Source organism: Ochotona princeps, chromosome 6, assembly GCF_030435755.1.
Source record: "Ochotona princeps isolate mOchPri1 chromosome 6, mOchPri1.hap1, whole genome shotgun sequence".
Taxonomy (NCBI): Eukaryota; Metazoa; Chordata; class Mammalia; order Lagomorpha; family Ochotonidae; genus Ochotona; species Ochotona princeps.
The window spans coordinates 36,845,326-36,868,016 of NC_080837.1; the positions used below are offsets into that span (position 1 = coordinate 36,845,326).

General features: G+C 49.2%; 1 protein-coding gene across 1 annotated transcript in view; it reads right to left on the reverse strand.

Annotated features, from left to right (window-relative positions):
• Positions 1 to 6,146: 6,146 nt before the first annotated feature.
• RTF1 (RTF1 homolog, Paf1/RNA polymerase II complex component) overlaps positions 6,147 to 22,691 on the reverse strand; it is a 54,577-nt gene continuing 38,032 nt past the window's right edge. The window contains exons 5-18 of the mRNA XM_004578162.3: positions 19,861 to 19,975; positions 18,974 to 19,085; positions 15,466 to 15,601; positions 14,812 to 14,989; positions 13,244 to 13,326; positions 11,861 to 11,948; positions 11,655 to 11,762; positions 11,044 to 11,121; positions 10,357 to 10,478; positions 10,114 to 10,171; positions 9,185 to 9,262; positions 8,064 to 8,159; positions 7,291 to 7,402; positions 6,147 to 7,041 (exon numbers count right to left, since the gene is read on the reverse strand). Coding sequence (XP_004578219.2) covers positions 6,935 to 7,041; positions 7,291 to 7,402; positions 8,064 to 8,159; positions 9,185 to 9,262; positions 10,114 to 10,171; positions 10,357 to 10,478; positions 11,044 to 11,121; positions 11,655 to 11,762; positions 11,861 to 11,948; positions 13,244 to 13,326; positions 14,812 to 14,989; positions 15,466 to 15,601; positions 18,974 to 19,085; positions 19,861 to 19,975 — 1,471 coding nt within the window. The 3' untranslated portion in view covers positions 6,147 to 6,934. The remainder of the gene's footprint in view (positions 7,042 to 7,290; positions 7,403 to 8,063; positions 8,160 to 9,184; positions 9,263 to 10,113; positions 10,172 to 10,356; positions 10,479 to 11,043; positions 11,122 to 11,654; positions 11,763 to 11,860; positions 11,949 to 13,243; positions 13,327 to 14,811; positions 14,990 to 15,465; positions 15,602 to 18,973; positions 19,086 to 19,860; positions 19,976 to 22,691) is intronic.

The following is a 22,691-nucleotide window of genomic DNA, read 5'->3' on the forward strand; positions in this document are numbered from 1 at the left end:
GAGGAATTCCTCCAGGCGATTCCAGCCCAGGCGCCGACCCTGCCACGCCCTCCCCCCAGGTCCCCTAGTCTCCTCTCAGTGTACCGTCCAAGGCGGACCCAGGCTTTCAGACTCGGGGGCTTTCTCAGGCCGGGGTCCACGAACACCCAAAGAAGCTCCACCCCAGGGCGTGCGCCCAGGTGGGAGACCGATCCGGAGAGGAGCTGCCCACTTCCCGGCTGGCAGCGACCAAGGTCAGGGGGCGGGGCCTGCGCCGTGGGGCAGGCCGCAGTTGCAGCCTCCCCGCTGCTGCCTCCTTTGAGCGTTGGGCCTGAGGGGACAACTGCGGTGTGGCTTTAAGTAGGTCCTTTCACCTGCTTCCCTGGGTATCCGCGGGAGTAAGACAAAGGGAAAGATGTGTAACCCTGGACCGTCCACAGCGAGGTTTAGTGTGCAGGTGGGCAGTGCCGGTCTCACATCGCCTCACGCTGTGACTGGGAGGCAGCCCTTCATCTGATCCTCTCGAGCCCTTGGGCCACTTAGGGGATGGATGGGGAGATGAGGCGGTTTTGGGTGGTCAGCTGACCCCAAGGCCACTTTGAGTCGCGAGTGGGGCTCCCTCAGCAGGCACCTGCTGCCTGGCACTGCTGGAACCTAGGTGGCCCCAGGAGGATGGCCTCCCTGCTAGGATGAAGGCTCCGGGGTGGGTGGCCCAGGAAGAGGGAGAAGGAGGGATCCTACTCCTGAGAGGACTTGTAGCAGGAGGCAGTGGAGGGGGCGCTGCCTCAAGCAGGTGTGGGGGCTGTGGAGGGCAAACCTAGGGTGGGAAAAGCCAAGCCAGGGAAAGAAGGCAGGGAAGGCGGAGTGGAGCGAGCATGCGCTGTGTGCCAGGGTCCTGAGCACTGGATGGGTGACACAGGAGGCAAAGCAGAATCGCCGTCAGGTCTCTGTCTCCGCTGCTGGGAGAACAGGCATGGGCAAATCCTTGTTCTTGGTCTAGCCCTGGGGTCCAGGGTGCCCGCAGGATCACCGACTGCCCCCCACTGCCTGCCAGGTGTTCCTTTGGAAGGGCGAGCTCCTAGAGCCCGTGTTGCCAAGTTTTAGCATGGGAAGGGGCACTGGATGTGCCCTATCCTGGTCGCAGGAAGCCAGCACACAGAAGGGACCCAATGGACAAGGCTGTGCATCTGGCCTGCCTCAGTTCCTGATTTGTCTTGCTGACAGCTTACTCTTGAATCCAGGGAAGGCAGAGTCTCTCTCCAGCTGAACAGAAAACAGGTGAGGCCCTAGGTCCCAGCAGCGTCGAGGGACAGTGTGCAGGGGCTAGATAGTTATCCTAGGCAAGTCAGGAAAGTGAATTGTGTGCCTCCATCGGCCCTTTTATGTATTGGAAGGGCTTAGTAGGATAGATTTTCCATCTGCTGGTTCATTCCCCAAATGCCCTCAACAACCAGAGCTGGGCCACTTGGAGTCCAGGAGGCTGCAACTCCAACCAGGGCTCCTGGGTCCCTCGGCGGGAGACTCCAGTCACTAAGGCCTCCCCTGAAGCTTCCCAGCCCAGGCATAGGAGGCAGGTGGATTGGAAGCAGAGGTGGGACTCAATCCGACACAGATTTTGGCATGGGATGCAGAAGCCCCAGGTGGCTGGTGGCCACTTGCTCCCAAAGGTCCACCATTTCCTCTCCTTGTCAGATGAGAGGGATGCAGCAGAAATGACAGCAGTTTGGAGGCAGAAGGTTGTAAATTCTGGGCAGCCAGAACCACTATTCACCGGACCAACCAGGGCCAGTTTTGGCTTCCTGAGGCTAACTGGGAGTTTTCCCCTGTGCTCCCAAGGGCGCATAATAGCCTGGAGGGAAAGGGGGAAGGGGGCTGATTGGACTGTCCCATTGCTAGGGACCATGCAATACTCGGTCTCATTCTTTTTTTTTTTTTTTTTTTTTTTTAAATTGGAAACTTCCATCTGATGATTCACTCCCTAAGTGTCTGCAACAGCCGGAGCTGACTTGATCTGAAGCCGGGAGCTTCTTCCAGGTCTTCCATGCAGGTGCAGGGTCCCAAGGCTTTGGGCTGTCCTTGACTGCTTTCCCAAGCCACAAGCAGGAAGCTGGATAGGAAGTGGGGCAGGTGGGACTCAAACCAGCACTGGTACCACAGGCTGGCACAGGCTTAGCTTGCTACCCCGGGGGTGTTGACCCGATAATAGGATCTTTCTAAGGTTCTGGGATCCCGGTCTCTTAGCTGCCTGGTGCATCCCAAACCCTCTCTGGTGCTCTTTTCTGCCTGGGGCCTGGGAGACAGGGCACTGGCCTGAGCCAGGAGGGAGTGGTACCCAGAAGAGTGAAAACTGTGTACCTGGCACCTGGGACTCAGCCCCAACACCACCACCTTCCTCATCTGGGTATCTCTTCCTGTGCCATCCATCACAGGCCTGGCCCAGGAAAATATTCTGAAATGGATAAGAGGTGCACCTGCGAGGTCCTTGGCAGGCCGTCCGCACTCTCTCGTTTCAAAGGAACTAAATGTGTTCCCGCCTGAGAGTGTCCAGGAGGCCGGAATCCCCAGGACACTCCAGAGCCAGGGCTTCCGGCCACAGCGTCGCTCCCAGAGGGGAAGGTGGAGGTCGGGCGGTGGGCCCCGGGCTGGAAGAGCAAGAGCCGCTGAGAGACGCCCGGATGCCATCGCCACCCTGCCCCACGCCGCTCCAGGCACCTTCTCTGCCTAATCCCATTCACCGAGCCTGGTGCAGAGCATCCGGTGGCAGTTAGGGCCAGGAGTCTGTGCGGCGGCGCGTCCTACAAGTGGTCTCGGTGGTGGCGATGCTGCGTGTCCTCCATCCCAGGCTGTGCAGCAGGGTGCGTGTTTGGGCACCGGATGGGTGAGGACCTGCGGGTGGGAATGCACCAGAAGTTGGGGCCCGGGAGGGCCGTCTGTTCGGTTCCTCCTTTCCCTCCCTCCATGGCGTTTCGTGGGTGTTACCCAAGCGCCAGGCGGCGCCGGGTGCTGGGGTATGAAGAGAAATGCCATGGGCACAGTAAATCCCAGGCTAGGGGTACAGCGTGGGAAGGGACACGCCATGCGGAGCTGGTGGGGGTGCACCCAGACCGGCATTGGGAGGGGGCGGTCGACAAAGGCTTCCGGGAGGAGGAAGTTGAGTACTGGGAAAGTCGCTGAAGATGAACTGGGGCATTCTGGGCTTGGATGTCTGCAGGAGCCTGGCAAAGCAGGGCTGTTGGAGGCTTTAGTACTTTTGAGGTGGTGGTGCTGACAGCCTCACACCTGTGAGGATTCTTCCTGTAGCTGTCGCCCCCCGGGGTCCGCCCTGAGCCATGCTACCCCAAAAGCTTCTCTCCCAAATGTAGCCACTTCTTCCACCACAGCAGCAGTTCTTGAGCCCCTATTGAACTCAGTAATACAGGATATTGGTGCGTGATGATGATGCCTTTTATTTTAAGGGAGTTCAGAGTTAATTAGCACAACCCTAGCTGTTAGTGGCAGAGCTGCACTGAGAACTATCGCAAGTACCTTGGCTTACTGGTCTACCTCCAGACTGCAGCACAAACTGGAAACCTGAGCTGTTGTATGCTGCAATGGCTGATCTAGCAGTCTACACCCCAAAGTCCCATCTCCTGGTTCCAGCCAGAGGTCCTGGGACAGCTTGGGAAGCTACAGAGGAAGCAAGCTGCCCTTCCCTGCAGCCTTGGGGACTCAGTGGTTACCTTTGGACTGAGAAATCAAGTGAAAAGCCAAACTTTGGTGTCACTTAATAGGAGCTGTCCTGGAAAACTCTGGGAGATGGAGTTGATTGTCCCAGCACCCCACCTCCCTCCACCTGCACTGGAGGTTACCTCTCCTTCCTAGAAGGGCCACATGGCCACAGGAGGCAGGGGACAACCTTATTGAGGACACTTGTAGGCAGTCCCTGGGCACACCTCTGCACCTCTGATGAGGTGGATGCTGCAAGATTTTTTCACTTCCAGATTCAGATGGGGGCTGAGACAGCTTTGGGCATTTCCACATCTGCCCAACTCACGGAAGAGGGTGGGGAATTAGGGGATCCTCTGGAGCCTGACTTACAGCCCCGGGCTTCCCCTTCTCCCGCATGACACACATTCCTAGAGTTAGGCTCAGGCCCTTAGAAAGGTCCACCTGGTTCTGTTAAAAGCTTAGTGACCTCTTCTTGAGATAGGAAGCAAACAACAACCATGGAAGATATTCTGGGTGCAGGCAATGACCCTAACTAGACGGGCTCCTGGGGAACCAGGCTGTGGGAAACTGGTGACAGCCACTGTCATATTTTGGAGTGCAGGGATGGCAGGAGGGGAAGGGAAGTAGGAAGAGGGAGGCTCCCCTGGTTACCAGAAGCACAGCTCCAGGAGTAGCCACCCAGCACGCAATGAGCGACAAGTCAGGACCTCACAGAAACGAACAAAACATAGCATTCTTTTTGGAGGGAAGGTGCAGGCTCCAGATGCCCCTGTGCCCATCAGCAGCAGCACAGACAGGCCTGAATACTTCACACAGCAGGCGTGGGTGTGGCCCTTTCAACACCAAAACCATGTTAGAGCTGGTGGAGGCACTAGGGAAGACTGGGCCACCAGAAAGGTGAGACGGTGGGCTGCAGGCAGTGTCTTGTGCCTGGCACGATCTTGGTACAGAGGCACAGCCCCGGCTGCGACAGGAGACAGGCCTCCATGTGGACAACAAGCCACCTGCGGGCTGTGCAGCGGCTAAGGTGCCTCTCCATTGTCTTTGGGGGGCTTTTCTCCCTGCTCTGTGCTTTGGCATCTCAGAATGAAGCTCTTGGTAGGTGTGTGTGGGGAGGTAGTGGCAAAGTGGCTACAGGGTGATGCAGTTTGAATAAAAATTTTATTACACAGCCATAATGTCATTGACATGTCTCCAAATCCAAATGATACTAAATACAGATCTACACAACGGGTCAGAGGGATTGCAGCAAATGATATAGACTATCATTTTACGTCATTTGAAACCAGAAAGCAAAAAAAAAATCTGAGTTCATCATGAGAAAGAGAGGTCCCGGTGGCTCCAGGACTGGCTGGGGGAGCCTGGAAGTGTTTACCAGTCTGAGATTCCACATTTACACAATGTTCTGTAACGAGTTTTGGTCAATGGACTCTTCAAGTACACATGATTTAATGAGTCCATTACCATTCCTTTGCCCAACCAAACCGTGCCACAGCTAGCACTAGCTGTGTTACAGCTGTATTTATCAACTTTACATAGTCACAATACTTCTTTAAAACTGTCCATTACTGTTTTCAAAATTAAGAAAATGTAAACTAAGTTAAAGCAATGCCAAGGCTGTTAAACCTGGAAGAGTTATTAAGTTCATTTTCATGTTTAAATACAAATTAATTCCATGATTTCCCATCATCCCCCATCCTTCCCTCTTTATACAAAAGTAGGGTGCAGAAGTGACGAGCCCGGCTTCTGGATTCCTGTCCCTCTCGTGGGAATCAGCAGCCCTCAGCAGTCTCTTCAGCTTTGTTCTTGCTCTGTGTGTGAGTGTGTGTGCGTGTGTGTATATATATGCCATATATATATGTGTATATATATATATATATATAGCCAGCTGGACTTTGTTCTGGAAAGATTTGTTAAATGCCACTTTTATTTACAGTTGGAGCTTTACACCTGAGAATGATTATCAAGCAGTCAGCTTATCTCTTTTCAAACATTTCATAAAGACATACACACCTCTTCTGGCTTCACCCTGGCTGCCCAACGACACACACGCTCCCCACATCTTTGTGTACACACGCTTGCAAACTGCTCATGCTGGGAACACCTGCAACCTAAAGCTTTATGTGTTCGCTCTCCACGTTCCTGCTGAAGAATTTCTCTTAAAAACAAAACAGAACATCAGTCTTGCCAAGCAGCCAAAAAGAACGACTAGGAAGATAGGTATGGTAAGTGGGGAAAAAATAACAATACACTGTTTAGCTACAAAGCTATGGGCTGTGCCCATGGGATGAGCAAGACTCCTCCTCTGCCCTCCCAGGTCCATGGCCATGGGCTTCCCTCCCATCTGCTGGGACACAGCCTGCAGGGCAGGGGACTAACTGGGGCAAATTCTGAGGGGGTGGTGACAGGGCGGGGTGGAGGGGATAGTGGAAGTTACACAGCTACAGCAGTCAGGCCTGTTTAGTAAGAAGAATCACATTTAATGAATTTCTTTCTTGCAGTTTCAGATGCTCAAGTACAGCTGAAAAAAATCTGAAACAGCTATAGACCCATGACAGACTGATACAAAGAGTACTGCATTTTAAAAAATGATAAAAAAATTCACACACCTACACATACACACACACACACTCTCTCGCTCAAATTAGACCCCCTCCCTCCCCACAAATGTACACTTATTGGAAACTAAATTGGTTTTGAAAACCCTTCTTCCACAGTGACGGGAAGAAGGGAAAGGTGAGGAGAGAGGTGGGAGGACCGCAGGTGCCTGATCCCTGCGTGCTCCACAAGGGTCAGGTGCCACATGCTGAATGGTTAGGTCCAAGGCAGTAGAAGAGACTGCCCAGTGCTGCTGCTCTGGCCTCCATGGGCTCCAGGAGACTCCCAGCTCCGTGGTAATACTGAATGTGTGCAGGGAGGCCAGTGAACTCTGCTGGCTTAAAACAAAAACAAAAACAAAAATGGGGGCAGAGAGGGGGAAGAAAAGAAAAAAAGCAAACACAAATCTAAAGTCATGGAAAAAGCTCCAGAGAGCCCGACGGCACGCTGGGAGGGGTCCAGGGTGGTGGGAGATGGTGCGGACGAAGAAGTCTATACAGCGAACGTTTATATTACAAATGACTGGCAGTTTAGAGTCTCTTCCCAGTTCCACTGCTGCTCCAGCCCAAAGGGGGCAAAACAAACGAAAAGGGAAAGGAGGGCCGTGGCGATGGGACATGCAGGGTTGGAGGCAGTAGGCTGGGCACGCTCAGATAAGCCCCCGTCGTTTTTTGTAGTCTTCCAAGTTCAGTGATCTCCTGGGAGCGCCATCCTTGGCTGGTGGGGCCTTGGAGGTGATGGCCAAAGCCTTTGACTCTGTGGGAAAGAACAGCAGATTGGCAGCTGGAGCACCTGCCCAGGCCTTCCCTCCTTCGCCAGCCTCGCTGGTGCGCCCTCTCTCGTCTCGTGATGCCCACAGCTTGACTCACCCTGGGCCCTAGAGACACTCATAAGCTGCACCCTGGGCCCTAGAGACACTCATAAGCTGACACTCCTGTTCTTCCCTAAAATCTGGCCTCCCTGTTGGCCAAAAACACACTGTTTCTGCTCCCAGCCCTGGCATACCTGAGCTGGGAACTTGCAAATCAATCTTCACGTCAAAATCATGTACTTTGAACAGATCTTCTGAGAGGTCGCTGGCTGATTTTGAATTCAAATCTTTATCCTTTCCCTGGCCCTGCAACATGAGGATAGTGAAAGGTAAGCACCCACATGCAGGCGAGCTTCCAGCGGCAGCAGGTGCGAGCGCTCTCAGCTTGGCTCCAGCTGGCCCTCTGCAGAGGCTCCCAGTGTCTCTGTGAAAGAGCAAGGAGAGCCAAGGCCATCAGCGTTCCTTCTGGAAGCCTTTTCGGGCTTCCAAGCCCTGAAGAGCAGGAATGCTCAGGGCCAGGGTGTGAGAGTAGGAAGGAGGGCCTAAGGTCACGGCCCCCATCCAACCGAGATTTTACCAATTTCTGGAACAGTTTGAGTTCCCTGGGAAAAGACCTCACTTAGGCAGACATCTGATTTTAAGGCAGTTTTCATGATTTGCCTTAATCACTTCAGCAACTGCGTGGTGGGCACACAGTTATGTCGGGTGGCAGGGAGGGCATCTCCATTTTGCAGAACACAGCGCCAACGTCTGCAAATCGATTTCCTAAAGACCCAGTCCAGACACCAGTGTGTGGGAGTGACGGGTTAGAATTCAGGTCTACTGATCCAAACTCCACAGCCCCTGGTCCCGTTTGTAAATAATGGGCAAGCAGGAAGACCAAGGCCAAACCAGGCAAGGTGCTTGCTCCCATGAGCAGGTGGCCTGCTCAACAGCCTGCAGGGGTGGGAGTGGGGGAGGTACTCGCCTTGCTCATTTCCTTGGGGGCATCGGGTAACACTCCAGAACCATATTTTGCATTCAGCTGGGCCAAGATGGCAGCTTGAACAGCTGGGTCTCTGGACTGAGAGAAGAAATAAGCTACTTTAGAGACTGTTGCTCGCTGAGCCCATTGCCACTACCACCCTCACAAGTACCATGGGGGGCCCCAAAGCAGTTCAGTGGGGTTTCCTCAAGTGAGCGAAAAAGGGCAAGTAGATGCTTTAGCAGGAAATCCCTGTCCAGCCAGGCCCTACCTAAGTGACATATTACACAATGGACATCCAGAAGGCCATTAAAAAAAAAAAAGCTCATATGCTTTCATCCATTTGAAAGGTAGAGTGACAGAAACAGAGCGAGCAGAGTCAGCGAGAAATAGAAAGAGCTCAAATCTACCAGTCTCCTCTTCAAGTGCTCACCAAGGCTGGGCCTCCAACCACTGGAGACTGCAGCCATCACTTCTGACCCCTGCATACACACTAGGAGGAGCCTGGGGTTGGGAGTGGAGCAGGGGCGTGAGCCCAGGTGGAGTGTAGGCATGCCCACCAAGTGTCCACTCCCATCCCGAACTTTGGATTACTGCCATGTTGCCACAATAGGCAAATTCTCCACCTGATTTCACATGATGGGTCACAGCTGTATGTAAGCATACAGCAAATTCTGTTACAGAACTGCTGTCAGCCTGTGTATGTGAGGGCATTATGAAATACACAGGAATCTTGTGCTTAGAGTTGGGTCTCACTGCCAAGAAGTCTATGTCAATATGCATATATTATAAATTCCCCCCGCCCCCCAAAAAAGTGAAAGCTGAAACATTTCTTCTTTTTTTTTTTTTCTGGCCCCAAGCATTTTGGATCAGGGATTTTTCAGCCCGTGTTCAAGCTTGTGGCATAAGGGGTTAATTGGCAGGCTGATACAGATCCATGCCAGTTCTCACTGCCTATATGCCCTATAGCAAGATAAAAAAGGAAGTGCCCAGACCTAGGAGCTTGAGGAGAGCAAATCCCAGCCAAGAAGATATTATTTTTAACTTCTGTATTAATTTCCTAATGGAATTCACTGTCTGTCCTAGAATCTGGGTCCCCACTACCAACGTCCTCAGGCGCTCACGTTGGAGACGATGGTAGGCTTGCACTGCCGCCGGGTGAAGGGGTCCATCTGCTGGTTCTTCATGTTGTGACTTTCCGCCTGCGACACAGAGCAGCGTTACAGAACAGAATCTGCCTCCCTCCTCTCACCCACCGTGGGTCTGCATACAAATTAAGTCTTTGCAAGCAACTGCAAACAAGCAAAAGCTGTTTCTTGTCTTTTTTCCTTGCATTTATCTGGAAGGTTGGCTATAGAGAAAGAGAATGAGAAAGAGACGTTTAACTACTTGTTCAACTCCCCTAAATGGCTACAATGACTGGAGGAACTCAGTTTGGAGCCAGGAGCCCGAATTCTTCCTGCATTTCCCATGTAAGTGCAGGGGCTCTGGCACTTGGGCCATCTTCTGCTGCTTTCCTAGGCTTATCAGCAGGTAGCTGGACTGGAAGTGAAGCAGCCAGAACTTGAACTGGCACTACAATATGAGATGTTGGTGGCAGTGTAACCTGTATCCCCTTCCCTTCAAGATTTACCAATGCAACGATCAAACACCAGCAATCGAAAAAAATAATTTCCGTGGAGTAGCATCCAAAGGTGGGGAGAGTAAGATAAGAGAGAAGATGTTTTACTATAAATTAAGAAATCTGGAGCGGTAGTGGTACAGCAGTCAAGAAACCTCTTAGGACGCCCACATCCCACATCACAGTGCCTGCACTGAAGTCCCAGCCTTGGAGGCAACAGGTGGTGGTTTAAGTACACAGGTCCCTGTATGGCAAAAGCAGATTGAATTATTTGGCCTAACTATTGGAGGAATTCTGGGAGTGAACCAGCAGGTGGAGGACCTCTGTCTTAGTTTTTCAAATCAATAAAAATTTAAATAAAATAGAAAATACAAGCATGCATATCTGCACACAGAGGGTGTGTATGCTAAGCATACAAGAGGTCCTACTCACCACCAGGGCCTTCTCCGACTCCACAATGTTCCACTCCCGGTTGCGCTGGTTGATGTAACTGTGGGGTGAGTAAGAGGATGAGTCAGTGGGCTGTAAAAGGAGGAAAGGAGCTGTTCAGCCCGATCCTGGAGATCTGTGGGATCAGGACAGCACAGTGGGTATAAGGTCACAGGCTTGCCTACTGGTGCTGCCCAAGATCCAGGGGCTGAGGACAGGGAGCCAACCAAAACAGGCAGTGTTTACCTGATGGCAGATATGTTTTTGGTCCTCTGGCGGTCCAAGGCCTCTGCTCGCTCCTCTAGTTCATTCAGTTGGTCTTGAATCTGTTTGGCTTTGTCCTGATCCCCTAGGTCCTCAGCCATGGCCTGCACACAGAGAGATGTGTCAGCTCTTGGAGACAACCGGCTCTCTATAAAGTCTCCCCTGTCTTCCAGCACAGGGAAGACATGCTCATGTGATGAACAAACAATAGCAAATGTGCAAAAATAGAAGCAGTACTTTACAAATATGAGATAAAATTTTCATTACAGTAGTAATACGTTCCCTATGGGTACCTGACTCTGGGCCCCTAGTGGAGTGACACCCACCCGTATCCTTAGAAGTCAGAGTCCAGATGGCTAACCCCCTATCACAAGACTTGCCCCATCCTTCTAATGTGAAGAAATGGAAATCCACCAGCCACCGTGGGCCAGCCAAGCCTTCTGGTCTGCTCATATTGGCTTGGGGCCAACCTTACTGCAAATGATACTAACATGAAAGAAAGGAGGATGGGACCAACAGGGGCCTTCTTGGTGCCCTCTCAGGAAAAGGGCCAAGAACAACTCTGCTGCCTCCAGCTTGCTTCCAAGGGCCTGCAGCACCTCGGCAGGGAAGGAAGAGTATGCCTTTGCACAGCCTCAGGCAGGGCAAGGCTTGAGTCCAGGGTCTCACCTTTTCCTTCAACAGCTGTGTCTTCTTCATAGCATAGTTGGGAGGAGCTTTTCTGAACCTTTCTTTCTCTTTAACAATCTGCACCAGAGAGGAGACACCAGCAGTGAGGAAATGCTCTACCACTTGTGCCCACGGCTCATGTGGTGAGCCCCTTGTGAAGGCAGCCAGCTGGCTCAAGGGGCTGCTCTGCCCACAGCAGTGCCATGTCCCCAGGGAGGAGGCAGGCACACATGAAGGAACAGGATGGTGCTTCCTGGGACATGGGTCAACTCTGCCCCAGTGTGAGGGAGCCAGTGCCCATCAGTGGCAGCAGTCTGAGGGCCAGGCACTGCAAGGCTAGCCACCAGCCTGGGACACAGATGAAAATGTTTGAATAAAGAGGCATACACATCCTGGAGCCTTGAAGGCACTTGAGCCCAGGAAATCTAATCTACAGATAAGAATGCCCAGAGAAAAGCTTATCAATTCAAAGTTACACGGCAGTGATGTCTGTACTCCCTCATCTTCCTGTGCAGCTAAAAATATCAAGATACAGGGACACAGGAAATCACGATCTTTTCTAAACACTTGTTCTTGATAAGCCCCAGGCGCTGGGGGACCAGCTGTCTTACCTCTTCAATGTCCTGATCATTGAATTTATAATTCAGAGCTTCTTTAATAGATAATTCCTTTTTATTGATTTCATCTAGAGTGGGCAACTGCATGCCGGCAGAGAACATCTGGAGAAAGCATGATGAAAGGTTATTAGTAAGGAGTTCTGGAAGCACCTTCCCCCTCAGGGCTTGTGGACACCTGCTGGTTGTCTCCAGCCACTTACCGCCTCTTTCCACTTCATGAACTCACTTTCAGTGAATTCCTGGTTTGAGACAAATTCTAGGCGAAATACTCGTTGGTCATTGCCATGCCTAAGGAAGAGTCAGCATCTCTAAGAATGTACATGACAACAGCAACCTGACCGAATCCCGTCTCCCTCTCTCTGTGATTACTAAGCCAGACTACCCTTTGAAATTAATTATCTAGAAACATTTATATTCTAACGCTTAAGCACCACTCCAGGCCAACAGGATCAGAATCTCTCAGAGAAGAAACAGGCAGTGAAATAAAAATAAAGCAATAGGCCACTTGGATGGAGAATCACAAAGCTGCTACTGGAACCAAATGGACCAGGCCAGTGCTTCCAAAGGCAATTCAGTTCACAGGACACTCCAGCATGGTCAAGCAACAGCAAGGATTTCCAGTACTAGGCAAGGGTCTGAATGATGAGCAAACAACTCCCTAGAGAAGATCACTGTGCCACCCACTGCTATGGTAGTGAAGTTTGGTGTCATTCTCCTGGGAACTGTGTTTGTCACAGCCACACTCCCCACACTGGGTGGCTCTATGATGGTGTGGGGACGGTAGATGGGGACACGGAGACCCAATCAGGCTGTGGGAGAACTGTGACCATGGCTGTGTGAGCCTGGCCCGTTACTTCTTACTACATGGGCTCTTGAGAAACCCCAAGCTACAAGAGGACAGGGATTGTATTGCATTTGTTTTGTTCTCTCCCTTTTCCTGATGCCTACAAAAATGCTGGGTGCACAGCAGACTTTCAGCAAATATTTGCTGAGAAGACACTTCCATTTTACTGACGAGAAGACTAAGTCAGGGGCCAGTGCTGTGGCAGTGGTTAAAGTTGCCACCACCAGCATCCTATGTGGGAACCGGTTAGTGTCCTAGCTGTACCACATCCAACCCAACTCCCAGTTGGCTGCCTGGGAAAAACAGACGACCCAAGTGCTTGGGCCCCTGCCAGCCATGTAGGAGACTAGGATGAAGCTCCTGGCTTCAGTCTGGCCCAGCGTTAGCTACTGCAGCCATGTGGGGAGTAAACCAGAGGTGGAAGATCTCTTGGTGACTCTTTCAAACAGATATATAAATCTTTAAAAATGAAGGAAAAAGAAAAGAGAACTAAGTCTAGAGACATGATCCAACTCATCAGGGTTGAAGTGACTCCAATGACAGAGCCAGGAGGGAAGGCAGCTTTCCTTCCCTGAGGCTTCCCATGGATGGGCTTGCAGCTCCCACCCAATAGCTGGCATCTCTGACTCTCCTGGGGGACAGAATGTCCTAGTTTCCCCCAGGCAAAGACATAAAACCAGCCTCCTCCAGCAGCCTGCATTTGAGGTGGAAGGCGAAGCTGCCAGGAAGCGACCCTCACCGTAGTTGTAGCCCTTTGTTTGTCCTGGTGCCACCGAGCTGGTAAACTTTGGCAGTTTCCACAACGCCTGTGATCTCAGCGACCTAAGTGACAGGATAGAGACCCATTAGAGACAAATTCTTCCAGCACTTTCCACACCACTTTCTTTTTTTTTTTTCTTTATTTTTGACAATCTTTACATGGTTAATTAGGGCACAAAGGTTCAAGGGCTACAGGAAAGCACACCACTCTTTCTTTAATCATCCTTGCACACCTGCCTGAACACACAGATGACCCTGTACTGAGAGGCATGCAGGGCTGTCGGAAGACTCTGGGCACCTTCCAAGTATAGAATTGAGAGGGTGCAGGAAGCCTCATGGCAGGGTAACCAAGGGTAAGGATGTAGGGGAGGGGTGAGCCCCTAAGAAGCTTTCCCTTCTGCTAACAATGGGGGAGTGGACTTGGGATTTCAGAGATGAAACCCTGATCACCCAGGTGGGAAGACACAGTCAGCGTGTGTTGCCAAGATTTCTGGAATGTGCCCTCAGACAGAGAGATGTTAAAACCAGACAAGCCAGGGGCTGGCATTATGATATAATGGATAAAGTTGTCACCTAGTCAGCATCCTATGTAAGTGCTGGCTTGAGTCCCAGCTGCTCCACTTCCTGTCCTGATCCCTAATGGCCTAGGAAAAGTAGCAAAAAGATGGCCCAAATGTTTGGGCCCAGTACCCACATGGAAGAAGCTCTTGGCTTTGGCCTGGCCCAGCCCTGGACATTGCACCCACCTAGGGAGCAAATCAGTGGAAGGTTGCTTTCTCTCTCTCTCTCTAATGCTGGCTTTCAAATAAACGAAATCTTTTTGTTCCCCCTTTTTTTGTATGTAAAAGTTCTGCTTCATTCTGAGCCAAGTCACATGCTCTCTCTCAGTAGACACCTGAGCTGATGCAGCACACATGGGCTGGGCTCCTTTGCCTTTCACTGTCCTCTGCTGCTTCCATCTTCCCTTAGAACTGACGTGGCTTTGGAAGTGCCACCTCACCCTACAGGAAATTCCTCTGGCTAAATGCTGGAGGAATAATAATCTTTTTCAAAAAATGCAATAAGCAAAAAGCCCAATCTAGAACAAAACAAATATAAAACATTTAAAAAGAAAAGGAAACAAAAAAGAAAGCAGCCCTGTTCCAGCTGCCTGGATCACAGAAGCATTGCCAGCGCCTGCACAGTAACCAACCGCAGCAGGTGGCTGCTTTGTGTATTTCTGTTGCCTTTGTCGACTTCACGACAGCTCCCTGGTGTAAAAGTCACTTAGGAAGGAACAGGGAAATTTTTCACCCACTTATTGTCCAAAGGAACGTTATGTAGCTGCCCACAAATACTTCATAAACGTCTCCCTTCTCCCTTGTATGGTAGCCCAGTCTGCAACAGGCAGGCCTCATGTGATCCCCAAGATCCCCTTTGCTTCACACTGCCATTGTTCTATAGGCACTGTGACCAGGGCCCGTTTCCCAGAGCTGTTCAATACCTTTGAATCCAGGCTGAGGATTCAAAGATAAACACGAACACCTGTGCCAGTAAGGAGACACCCACCCGGTACACTGGTTTGCTGTTGTGGTTTCCAATGCCAATCCGTACGAAGCAGCCTGTGACAGTTTTAGCAAAGAAGGGCATGTGACACCAACGCTCCAGTTTGTGCCGGGATAATCGGACCCGATTCAATTCTTCTGGTAGGGAAACTGGCTGTGATTTTGGAGGGATTTCTTCTTTCCTATGAGGAGCAAAGGACAGTGAGAAAAGCGCTCATCACAGACAAAAAATGAGATGGGGAGAGACACCACCAGCCACTCCGAGCTCCAACCCAGCTCACCTGGGAGGGGGAGTAATGAAGCCCCAGGGAAGGGCCGCGACAGACCCATCCCCAACCGGCCGTGTCAACTGTCTGGAAGAAGGCGGCCATCCCAGCCAGCCGAGCAGAGCCACAGCACTAAAAGAAGCTCCAGGCCAATCTCAGGCAACCGGAAGTCGTGTCCCACCTGCCGAGCCCAAGGGAAATGTCCAGGGACACAGGCTGGGAGCCAGAGGCATAAGAAATAAATGGGTAGATGTGCTGGTAGACTCGGTTCAGTGATTCAGGTACTGAGCCAAACTGTGGTCCAAGGCCCAGACAGGGAGACTAAACTCCCCACTGAGCTGCTTCTGCAGACCCCCCAGCCCGCCTACCAGACCAAAGTGTACACAGCTTACTCCTCTTCCTCGTCGGAGGAAGATGTTCGAGATGAACGGTCCGACTTTTCGCTAGACTTATCATCCTCTTCCTCCTCCTCATCGTCAGAGTAGACCTCACTGGTCTTTAATGGCTGTTTTTTGGCAAGGAGCTCAGCTGGAAAGAAAGGAAGGGCTTTTGTAGGTTCAACAGAAATGGAACCAACTTTCATCCCTGAAAAAGACCTGGAGCATGGCAGAAGACTCAAGCAAGCAGGTCTGTCTCCTCTGGACTCCACTGTGACCACGTGAGCTGTATTCAGAAGGGAATTAACCCAGAGATGAAAAAAACTTGTAGGTTTAGAAGAAAACTAAGCAAAGACCACCAAATACCCATGAGCAGGAAAGGAGCTGAGTCACTCATGGTAGATCCCCCCTATGCACTATTATGTAACAAATAAAGAAGGTAAGCCACTGCCTTCCCAGTCAAAAAACTGTGTGCTAAAGTTTGAGGTCACCATCTCAACTACTCAGTGTGGCTGTCCTGGCTAGCAAGCAGATAATATACAAATGATCTTACTCTCAATAATCGTAAAGACACACAGAGACACTGGAATACTGAATATTATATTACATACATATAACTATTAGTTCAGTTTAAAACAAGAGCCCCTATCCATTTTTACTTGGTTTATAAAAAGCTTTATTAATCGGGCAGACATGATGGTGCAACAGGCTAAGGTGCTGCTTGGGATGCCTGTATCTCACACAGGAGCGGTGCTTCCAGGTCTGATGACTTCACTTCCAATCCAGCTTCCTGTAAACGTGCCTGGGAATGTGATGGTGCAAGTACCTTGGTCCTTGCAACCCATACAGGAAACCCAGATGATTAAGAAAGCATTTACTTCCCAGTGCCTATAAAACTGTGTCACATATTGCAATGTAATCAATAAAATATATATACATATAAAATTAAAAAAAAGCATTTATTTATTTTTTTTAATGTACTTGAAAAGAGGTGGAAAGAGAGAACTTCCATCTACTGGTTCATTCTCTGAAAGCCCGCATCAGACAAGGCTGGGTGAAGCAGAAACCAGGAGCCAGGACCTCCGCCTGAGTCTCCCACATGGGTGGCAGGGACTCAAGTCCTTGAGCTATCACCTGCCACCTCTCAGGTTGCACATTAGCAAGACTCTAAATCCAGCTAACCATCCAGAGTCTGACCCAAGGTCTCTGATATCAGATGCGGGCAACTCAAGCTACATCTTAAAAACTGTGCAAATCGCACCAGAGCAGTGTGGGTCAAGCCAGGTTTGGTTGCGACAAAAACCAATGCACAATACGGAATGCCAAGGTGAGGTTGCCTGTACCATGTGTGACCGCAGCACCCAAACAGCACGCGAAAGAACCAGGAAGGGAGGGGACAGAGCCTATACCGGATGTGAACGCAGCGCCCAACCAGCATGTGTGAGAACCAGGAATGCAGGAGGCAGAGCTAGCAGGGGGAATAAGAAGGGGTTCCCTTGCTGGATACCTAGGATAGGGGCAGACCAGACCAGGCAGGGCTACAACACCTGTGCGCCTCATGTGGACTAGATCAGGGAAAAGCCAGGCTGGGCTGATTATTCCTACTGGTGCAAACAAAATTAGAGTGGGTGAGGGTTGTTTGGGCTTAACCACAGCATCAGCTGGCAGAAGATGGCACTGGGGTCTAATTCTGTCAAATCAAACCACAGAACTACCTGGAGTGTGCATAATCCGGGTGTGGGAGAGGCCTGGGAGGGAAATAGTTGGCTCCTCCCTCTTTGGTTACCACTACCATAGGAGGGCACGAAAACTAGGACAGGGGATGGGGTGGCTAGCAAGACACCCAACAGCATCTGTATGGGTTGCATAGTGGAGCTGGTTAGATGGAACTAAGCTTTAATACCCACTGACATGTACAAGAGCCGAATGGGGTGGGGGACAGACTGGACTAGTCTGCTACACACACTGGCAAACCAGGGTAGGGGGCGGGCCTGGTGGGGGTTATTGTGGGTCGCTCCAACTAGGCTGCAGCTCCCACTGGTTTATGCGAGGGCCGAGTATGTGCTGGGCAGAACCAGGCTGAACTGCAACACTCACTGGTTCCAATGGAAGTTGGGGCTGAAAACAGAACCAACCCAGTGATTGCAACCACCAGCTGATTGGGGTGATGGACTGTGCCGGGCCCTGTCCTTGCTAGTACATATAAGAATCTGGTCTGAGAACACCTCAGACAAAATTTCTTTGGAGGTCTCCCCAATCGAACTGCCAGATTCAGAACACTAACCATGAAAAGACAGAGGACAGTACAGGTCAATCAACCACCTCAGCTATATGTTGGCAGCGAAATACTGGCCAAACAGACTCTATGATGGACTATGCCAATTAGTGGATTCTTCAAAGACCTATTGTGCTTGGAATGGCAAGATTGGCAGCGATTCATAACTGGTGAACCATCAAAACCACTTGAGCAAGAACCTCGGAGCATGCCCTACATCTGGGACCTGGGGTGGGAGGGAAACTGGGTGGGCCTTCTCCCTTAATATCCCCCTTTAAACATGAAGGAAACAATATGGAAATAATTGTCTTATCCACAAAAAAAAAAAAAAAAAAAAAAAAAGTCAATGAAGTAGTCACAGGATGTGGTTAAAAACTTGCATTTTTTAACACTGATTACTCAATATCATGTCAATTAATTAAAAAAAAAAAAAAAAACAGTAAGGTTCTATTGTGGAAATACTTGTAAAAGTAAAATTAAATAAAGATGTAAGCCATGATCATTCATCATAAGATTAAAAAAAAAAAAAAACAAAAAAACCGTGTGAATCCCTACCCCTGTATTATCTCTATAGAGACATGCCCTGGTGTTGAAATGTTCCAGCTGTAGCCATTGTGACCATTCAGGGAATGAGCCAGTAAATGGAAGCCTTTCTCGCTGGAACTCTGTGTAGCAATGCCTTTCAATGAAAGAAACAAATCTTTAAAAAATTCTGATGTTAGAAAGGACACAGATGTTGGGCCCGGCGGCGTGGCCTAGTGGCTAAAGTCCTTGCCTTGAATGCGCTGTGATCCCATAGGCGTACCAGGTTCTAATCCTGGCAGCTCCACTTCCCTTCCAGCTCCCTGCTTGTGACCTGGGAAAGCAGTCGAGGACGGCCCAATGCTTTGGGATCCTGCACTCGTGTGGGAGACCGGGAGGAAGTTCCTGGTTTCGGATTGGCACAGCGGCCGTTGCGGTCACTTGGGGAGTGAATCATTGGACCGAAGATCTTCCTCTCTGTCTTTCCTCCTCTCTGTATATCTGACTTTGTAATATAAATAAATAAATCTTTAAAGACAGGACACAGATGTAACAAAAGTGGCCTGGAACTGCTTGTTGAGACGGATGGGGTACTCAAGAAGGGTTATAGACTGTGTCAGTGTGTATCTGGAATGGTTGATAATAAAGGCTTACGAAATGAGAAGGGCCAGAGGAAGCCAACTCACAGGATCAGACACAAGGCAGCCATGGCATTTGCCCACCTACCTGTCCTGTTCTTCCGTTTTTCTCGTTCGGCTTTCAGCTCCTCCATGGCTTGGGATTTCTTGTCTAGTTTCTCATCCCGTTTGGAACGTCGTTCCTTGTTGTGGGATGTTACCTGGCAAGGGAAGAGAATAAAGGACTTTTTTCCAACAGCTGATGATTCGCTTCCTCTCCTCCTACAAAAGGTTAATGCATTCCTTTCTCTAACAAGAATCTACTCTGGCTGTATCCCACCAGCTTGTGTGAAGGAGAGAGCACCCTCTTGTGGTCAGAGACGGAGGAAACAATCAGCCCCAGCCTTACTCAAGGATGCATAGCAAAAAAAAAAAAAAAAAAAAACTTTTTAAAGTGGAAAAAACTTTTTTGGATTACACTAGATGATAGCTAATATTTGTTACCATTGTCAACAAATCACTTTATAATTAATGCATAGATGAAAAGTTCCCAAAGACACATATGCAGGAAATCTAGGAAAACATCTACCTGAAAACATGACAACCAATGTCCCAGCCGGGTGTTAACCAACTGTCCCCACAGGGTGGCTCTGTGAACCCAGACCTGAGGGAATCTGACCTCAGCAGTTAACAAAACAGTGTGGGCAACCTAGCAGGACCTGAAAGGGAAGTTTATTTAGCAGCAACAACAAAGATCTTAAAATTCATGTGTATATGGGAGCTTCAAAAAGTCCATGGAACTGCTGTTATTATGAAATAGGCAGGGATTTCAATTTTTTTCTCACCCAAATAAACACATCCTTTAATTCTATTTTTCCATGAACTTTTGAAACACCCCAATGTAATGTGGATTACACACATCTTACACACACATTCTCTTCTACTTTTTAAGAAAACAGGCTCCATCTGAGGATAGTAAGAACCATGTTCCCTTACCTGAGATTCTTGAATCTGTGTCAGCTTTTTCTTTTCCTGTTCCTCTTCTTGCTTTTTCTTTTTTTCTTTCTTCTCTTTCTTTTTGGCCGTTTTCAGCTTTTTCTTGATTTCAAATCTGGATTAAAGATATTTGTTTGATTTTTAAGTTAACAATGAAAAATATAGGGAAAGAATAGTTTCAATTAGAAAAAGGAAATTAGCAGGCGAAACTAGTTAATAAACATTCAGCTTTCTGGAAGAAACACCACTGTATCCTTTAAGTACATTTAAAATATTTTTTCTTTTTTAAATATTTATTTAGTTTTATTTGAAAGGTAGATTTTAGAGAGATAAGGTCCCCATCCATTGGTTCATTCCCCAAATGACTACAAAGGCCACAGCTGAGCTGATCTGAAACCAGGAGGCACGAGCTTTTCTGGGTCTTCTATGTGGGTGCAGGGGCCCAAGGATTTGGGTCATCCTCTTCTGGTTTCTCAGGTGAGGTGGATCACAACTGGAGCAGGTGGACATGAACCAGCACCCATACGGGATGTCAGCACCTCAGGGTGGCAGGTTAGTCGGCTGTAGCACAGTGAGCCTGGCCCACTCCTGGCTGCTGCAGGTATCTGAGGAGTGAACCTGTGATATGAGGATCTCCCTTTCTCTGTAACTCTATCCTCTGAATGAATGAACAAATGAATTAAAAATAAATATTAAAAAACAATAACTGCATGAAGGATTTAAATTGATATTTCCTCAAAGACGTATAAACAGCTAGCAAGCACATGAAAAGATCTTCAACATGCCAAGAGCAAATCAAAATGGTAACATGACATCATGTCACATCTACTAAGAGAGTTATTATCAAAGAATGAGGAAATGACAATGTCAGTGAGGACAGGTCAAAGTGGACACAGATTCACACCAATGTGACACAGCTTGATGGCATCTTAAAGTTAGGCAGAGTTCCCTAATGACCTTATCCACCTACACAGAACGGAAAACAAGCTGCAAAATGCTTGTATGGAAATGTTCTCAGGATCATTTTCACAACAGCAAAAAACATGAAAACAACCAACATCAATCAACAGATGAATGGGTAAATACAATGGGGTGTACAGCAACAATGAATATTATTACTCATGTATAAAAAGAGTCAAGTACTAACACATCTCATAGTTACACTTTAAACATTCTAAGTGCAAGAAGCCAGTCATAAAAAACTACCCAGAATCCACTCATACAAAACATCTTGCACAGACTGATCTACAGCTACAGGAAGTGGACAAATAGTGACTGTCAGTGAGCACAGACTTTCTCTGACGATGATTAACATATCCTGAAAGTAATCGTGGTGATGGTTATAAAGCTCTAAGAGTAAAAACCACTGAAGCGTTCATTTTAAGCAGATTGTTTTAGCCACTTCTCCCCAGATAGCCACTCCCTGGATGGGGTGAAACTGAGAGCCCCATCCTGGTCTCTCACATGGGTGCAGAGGTCCAATCATTTGGGCCATTTTCCACTGCTTTCCACAGCATACTGTCAGGGAGCTGGTGCAAGTGGAGCAGTCAGGACAGCATCACAGAAAATGGCTTTACCTGCTTTGTTACAATGTTAACCTCCTTCCTCCTACCCCGCCCCCTACCTCCTTTTCAAAGATTTATGTGAAAGGCAAAGTGACAGAGGGAGATCTTCCAATCACTGGTTCACTCTCCAAATGGCTGTAACAGCTATGCTGGGCCAGGCTGAAGCCAGAAGCCCAGAATTCTAACTGGGTTTCTCACAAGGATGGCAGGGTCTCAAGCACTTGAGCCTTCTTCTGCCACCTCCCAGGCACATTAGTAAAAAGATGGATCCAAAATGGAGCAGTCCATACATAAACTAGTGTTGTTCCCATTTGATCCCAGTGAAGTAAGTGACAGCTTGATCTATGGTGTCACAATGTGCTGGTCCTATAGCTTCTATTTCCATAAGCTTCTGTTCTCATATGTACTACCACACTAGAGGCTTATGCACAACAATCTAGAAAGAGGAAGTTGAAGCAGGAAGAGGGTAAAGTGATTTTTTTTGAAGATTCACTTATTTTTATCTGAAAGGCAAGTTTACAGAGAGAGAGAGAGAGAGAGAGAGAGAGAGAGAGAGAGAGATCTTCTATCCACCTGTTCACTACACAGATGGCCACAATGGTTGCAACTGGTTTAGTTTGAACCAAGGAGCTTCTTTCCAGTCTCCCATGTGGGTGCTGGGGCCCAAGCACTCAGGCCATCCTGTGCTGCTTTTCAAGGCAGATAAGCAGGACACTGGATTAGAATTGAAGCCAATATGGGATGTCGGTACTGCAGGCAGAGGCTTAGGCTACTATACTATGATGCTGACCCCGGTAATGTGTTTTACTTAAGATCCCCTGGCCAGGGCCCAGTGCAATAGCCTAGTGGCTTAAGTCATTGCCTTGCAGGCACTGGGATCACAAATGCGCACTACTTCGTATCCCGGCTGCTCCACTTCCCATCCAGCTCCCTGACTGTGGCCTGAGAAAGCAGCAGAGGACAGACTAAAGCCTTGGGATTCTGCACCTGTGTGGGAGACCCAGAAGAAGCCCCTGACTCCTGGCTTCAGATTGGCTCAGCTCCAGCTGTTGTGACCACTTGGGGAGTGAACTGGTGGATGAAGATCTTTATGTCTCTCTTCCTCTTTATAAATCTTTCAATAAAAACAAATAAATCTTTAAAAAAAAAAAAAAAAAAAGGATCATTTGGCCAGTGAGTGTGACTTCATCAGAGACTCTGAAAATGCCAGTATTTTCCCCCACCAGGTCCCTTGAACATCCCTGCCCCACTGAGAATGACACATCC